Source organism: Rutilus rutilus (assembly GCF_951802725.1).
Source record: "Rutilus rutilus genome assembly, chromosome: 2".
Lineage (NCBI taxonomy): Eukaryota > Metazoa > Chordata > Actinopteri > Cypriniformes > Leuciscidae > Rutilus > Rutilus rutilus.
In genome coordinates, this window is record NC_140210.1 from 29,824,304 (window position 1) to 29,830,303 (window position 6,000).

Genomic DNA, 6,000 nt, shown 5'->3' on the forward strand with positions numbered 1-6,000 from the left:
ATTTATTTCAGGTTGAGTCACGGGTCACGGCGTCCATTATGTATGCGGCACAGAAATCGCTGTAGAAAACCCAGAAATGATGGGGCTCAGCGAAGATAGTGTGCTTTATGTGTTTAAAAGAAAAGATGACAAATTATGAATGTCTTGAGGGAAAATTTTGTTATGACTAGACAGCCAACGATTTTTAAAATAGAAAAGCACACCCGCTGTAGAGAATAAAATGTTTCGGTACTTGGCAAAAAGAAACTGATAGGGAAGGTTTGTCCAAGAGCATAACATTTTTTTGTGTGAATATAATGAATTGTTTAAATAGGTTTTCTTCCCTGAAAAGGAGTGCTTCCTGTGCACAGTCTGAACACTGGATGTGAATAACATTTCTAAAGTTTAATTTTGGAACTGTCTGTGTTCAATGAAAAAGGGAGATATGACATCTTTCCCGTAAATCAAATGCTCTCTTAAAACTGAAGTATATTTTAAACATATTTTACATTCACGCTGATTGTTTTCCACCAGTTCATTTTCACTGAAAATTCAAGACAATAATGCTTTACATATTAAATAGCCACGTGGTAATGTCTATTTTAAGATAATCACGTCAATTATTATGTACAAATACAAGGTACTTCATCTCTGTTGATTATTTTCCATTTTTATTTGGAACTTGATGGATGAAAAAAAAGTGTTACTTAAGTAACAATTAAGTTTCATTACATTAGGTAATGCATTTTTACTGCATTTATTAATCCAGGTTAATGGCATTTTACAATTATATTGTTAATTAATGTTGGTTTATAATACTAGTAATGTTCATTTAAACTTGAATATAGTTTATCCTTAAACTTGAAATGTATTAGTACATGTACAGATTGACATTAATCTAGATTAATAAAAGCTGTAAATGTATTGATCTTTATGTCTTGTTAGCTATATAACTAATGTTAATGTATATAACCGTAGAGTGTGCAGTGTTATCAGATTTACATAAAATATCATATGCATGATAAATGGCATACAAAAAACAACAAAAGATTCTAAATATTAAAATTAATCATATATAACGAATAGTTCTGGTCTTTGGTTATGATTGGCTGAGCTGCTTACGAAGCAACGGCCCCTAACTTTTAGAAAATCTCTTCAAACTGTGGCTTCTTGCTTTATTATGAAACGTTGCTTTCACTAAGTTCTAATTGGTTGAGCCATTTGAAACGGTTGTAAAATTAATTCTCTATGCGGCATCTATGATGTAGCTCGTCAACCATAATTATTTATAATTATATATATAATTATTTATTTTTTGCAGTTTACTATCACTCACATGTGTAAATAATGTAAAGTAGTCATTCATAATGATAGCCATATATAGCCATACTGTGTATATATATACAGTATATCACTGCAAAATCTACTGGTTGACACATTTCTACCATTGTGCGGAATACCGTCTGTAAATTTTGTGTCCATCCCTATTAAACAGTATATAAAAATGTTGAGTCTTTCTAAAGCACAGCTGTTGCTCCATTTCCCCTTAAGCACACTCTCCCCGTATGTTCCAATACTAACAGCTCTAAGAGAGAAGCTTTTCTCACACTCTTTGTGATGTATTGATTCAGCTCAGTATAGAGAAACCTTGTGGCTCCTGTAGTTTAATCCAAATTCCCTCAGACGAAAGAGATCTAGAAAATAGAAAAACAGTGCTCAGCCCCAATTGCCTGGCCTCAAAAGAGAGGCGTTTGAAGTGCAGAATCTGGCACCAGTGTTAGAGAAGATTGGCTGTCCAGTGTAATTGATCCGTCTGGAGGTCATAGTCCAACTGACCATCTGCATATCAATCTCACCAACTGTGCAGCCCAACTTTTAGATCTTCTGATGTGGAAGCCAGCCATAACATTTGCAATTAGAAGGCTAATTTGAATAATTAACCATGGCAGTTGGAAAGCATCACGTGTGTAAACATGAGGCAAGAGTCACATGTGTAAGTGTATTAGGACTGACAACAAAATAATTTTCAATTGAATTACATGATTAGCTAGCTTGCAATAAATACAATATGAATATTTTAAAGACAACAAAAAATAAAGATAATTTAACAGTGTTGTGGCAGGCAAGTAATGCATTCAATAGACATTACAAAAAGTTAGTTAGTTTTTTCAACATGTTCTTGCAACCCATCTACACTTGTTTTATAATTATTGTTGGTTTATTTAAACATGCACTAAATGGAAATATTTGGCCATTGTGTCATATCAGACTTTCTTTCCAGCAATTTGCATCAAGAGCACAAGATTTTGAGACGGTTTGGGATAGTTCACCTAAAAAATAACATTCTGTCATTATTTACTCACTGTCATGTCGTTTCAAACCGGTATCTTCTGTGGAACAAAAAAGATGATATTTGAAAAAATTCTCAAAATATCCTCTTATTTCTTTTATTAAGAAGGGGAGTCATGCAGGTTTGGAACGAAATGAAAATTCTGTCATCGATTACTCTATCCCTTTAAGCTTTAAAAAACATGTATTGCTCTGTTTTATTCGAGTCTGTTCCAACTTGCTGTTTTTGAATGTGTCTTGTGTGACCGGGACACATTCTTATTCCCTGGCTTGCAAAAACTGGTGGGGAATTTATACCCAAGAGGCATGATTTTTTTTTTTAATAGATTCTTTTTTTATTAATTAATTGTACTATTGAAGTTATTCTTCATACCAGAAAGCACTGTTTCTGAATTCCCTGAAATGCCTTGATTATAGTCTTGAGTTTTCTTCTAGGAACGTAGACGTCACAGTATTCCTCATTTAAATAATTCCTGCCCAAGGCATGCGCAAAAATAAGTGGGGCAAAGCCTGGTTGCGTTAGTTGAAACTGTTGAATGTTATGGTAAGGGACGTGACCATTCTGAAACATACACAGAGTGTTACTGACAGACTGGCAAGAGAGGTGCTGCCACAATGTAAAAAAAAAAACTAAATCAAGACTTTGTAAAAGGGCATAATATGGCCTCTTTTAAAAGTTAATGTATTATGTACAAATATATATTATACATATTAAATATTAAAAATAGAAAAAAAAATTAATATTAAAAACAATCAGCAATATAAATGAACATTAACCTACATTAGAGGTCTCCAATCACTAACCTGCAGTTTATCGCCAATCCTAATTAAACACGCCTGAACCAGCTAATCAAGAACTTCAGAATTGCAAGAAACTTCCAGGCAAGTTTAGGGAGGTTGGAGCTCATTGGCCCCCCATAATCGGGATTGGACACACCTGACCTAATAAATGCTGAGAAAAAAAAAAAGAGTCAATTGTTCATTCATGATACCTAATGCACTGACTAGTGATAACAAATTCATCCTTGTTCGAAAGTGTTAAAGTTACCAAATGACAAATTGACAGTTCTATACAGATACAATATACAGTATTTGTTTTCAGCCAGTATATTTACCAAAGCAACTGCAACTTACAAGAAAGTGCACATATAAGTGGCAATTACCAGAGCTTGCAGCTAAGGATATATGTCAAGTGCTAGGGTAAGATTTCAAGTGCCAAGAAGAACACTACAGAACAAATAAAAGAACACTATAACAACTGCAAACACGCACAAGGAATGTTGCGATGGCTTTCACGTACAAGGATGAGCGAAGTCAAGAGACTAGCAGGAATGCAAAATTAGGATTTGGGATAATCTTTTCTGTCCTTTGATATTTCATATCCATCGCTGTTTAAATATTCTTAACGTGCCCACAGCTGTGTGTGACTTCATCTCTGATTCCTGTCCATCCACAGACGCCTGCAGAAGGAGCATCCACAGCTATCTACGCTGCAGCTGCCTCTGAGCTCGAGGGGATCGGAGGACTGTATCTGTACAACGGTCGTAAGACGGAGTCTTCAGCGCTGTCTTATGATGAGCGGCTGCAAACCAAGTTGTGGAAAGAAAGCTGTGCTCTAGTGGGTCTCCAAAAGGCCTGAGATAACATCAACACTGAGCTCCTGATCACAGAGACCTTGGCTCTCAACTTCATAAAACGTCCACCTTAAAAAAATTCAGCCTCTTGCCATAAGTTAGTTTAGTATCCCGGTTTTCAAATTTTTCATTCTCTGAAACCGTCCCTTGGTCTTTAAACCATCTCGTTACCATTTAGTGTTCACACAAGCCATCCTTCAAGGTCTTGAAGACTTTACCTCAACAATACTTGACCAATACTAACAAGTGCACTGTTTTCCAACCTAAAACCTCTCTCTTCCTCCACTCCTTCTCACTTGGGAACTTTCTAAACACTTTGGTTTTCCTGAACTAAGCAAATAAAACAATGATTTTGACTAATAATCTACTATCTTGTGCTCGGCTAAGCCTTTTTGAGTGCTTAATGAATCAGGACCGTCACAATGGCTGTTCCACTGATTTTCCTTTGGAATCCGTCAACAGACTAAAGACAATCGAAGGATAACATGATTAAATGTGAAATGTCAAGCTCTCTAAACTGGGCAAATACCAGCCTATCTCTGTTTATTCTCTTCGTTACCACGCTGGGCTTTTACGTCTTTCTTTGTTAGTATAGTTGAATATCTGCAGTGGCTCCTACATTGGGTTATTCCATCCATCAGTCAGTGTCATTCCTCCCTCTGCCTACCACATCTAATTCTCTAAACACAAACTGTAGAAAGGCTAAGGGGGAAAAACATTTGTCTGGCTAAGCCCTTCATTTTTCATTCCTCCACTGTGCAATTTGCAATGCTGTGTTTCAAATCTTCCACAAAAGAGACGGCTGCCCTCATGTCAGGTGCCTCACCTTCATCCACCTTGTTTCTCCCCAAGGGAAATATTTCACCCAACTGTTCTGTTCGTGACTGTGACGTGCTTAGAATTTGTGATTCCAATGTGTAATTATGTGGTTGTGGTGGGGTTTTTTTTATCTTTTTTTTTTTTGTTATCTTGCTTCTGAGCAGACAATGAAACAAACATTTAAAATATGTGCACTTTTTTTTTCTTTTTTCTGATGTTGAGTCTTAACTTTTAAATATATTCCAGCTATTATTATTATTATTTAATAGATATTTATCCAAGGTCAGTGTGCAATTGCAAAACAACTGATTGAGTCTTGAAATAATGGACATTTTTCCGATATGAGATGTTGCTTCATAAATATCAATATATAAAAGAGTTACTTTCTACCTGCTGGTGTCTGTAACAACTCTGAGGTGTTGTCTCGACTTTGGCTGCTTTGGATAAAGTGCTACTTTGACCTGTTAAATTCTAATTTAAATGTACTGGTGTCAAAATGTGCCTGTCATTTGTGTGTTTTATGTGGTGTCAGTCATGAAGTTGACCAAATGCATTCCCATTCAGACATTTCAGCATCTCCCAAATAATTCTGTTCCTTTTCTTTATTGTACAATGAACAGGACATGAAGCTTTTGGGTCAATGAGAGACAATTGCTTTTGAGAATTTGCTTTTATCATCGCCTAGTTTTGCTCATGGTACTGTAATTATGCACTAATTGAAGTGCTGCTGTATTATAATGTATTTAGCATTATAGGAAGTGTAATTAACTTCCATGCACTGATAATAATGATCCAATAGATTAATTATATGGTTGTGACAGAAATAAATTAATAATATTTGGAGGCACCAAATGGTTGACGATAAACGAATCGAGAAACAGTCTCAGTACAAAATGTGTAAAGAGGATTTTGTGTACTTAGCTCCTCAGCCACATGCACTGTGAATGAGCCCAATGTTTCTGTCATTTGTGTGTGAAAGAGAGGGATAAAGATGGAGAAAAGAGTGGAGCATTATCTTGCCAGGAGACTCTGAAGTGTCTCATCTTCAGCTCTTGTAGAAAACAGAGTAAATGATGTTCTCTTCTAAGGCTCTTGTCTAAATAAAAACACTGATTTCCCTGTTGCAGTAGCTGTTTTTTTTCCCCCTGCCTAATGTTCTGCTAATGGTGAAGTGTAAACGAAAAAGTGAGATGTAAAATCCAATTTATGTCGTGTGGGT

General features: G+C 35.7%; 1 protein-coding gene across 2 annotated transcripts in view; it reads left to right on the forward strand.

Moving 5' to 3' along the window:
• Positions 1-5,609, forward strand: part of dhrsx (dehydrogenase/reductase (SDR family) X-linked) — a 76,211-nt gene extending 70,602 nt beyond the window's left edge. For both annotated transcript variants that reach the window (XM_084395623.1, XM_084395622.1), the window contains exon 7: positions 3,785-5,609. In XM_084395623.1, coding sequence (XP_084251749.1) covers positions 3,785-3,967 — 183 coding nt within the window. In that variant the 3' untranslated portion in view covers positions 3,968-5,609. The remainder of the gene's footprint in view (positions 1-3,784) is intronic.
• The last annotated feature ends 391 nt before the right edge of the window (positions 5,610-6,000 follow it).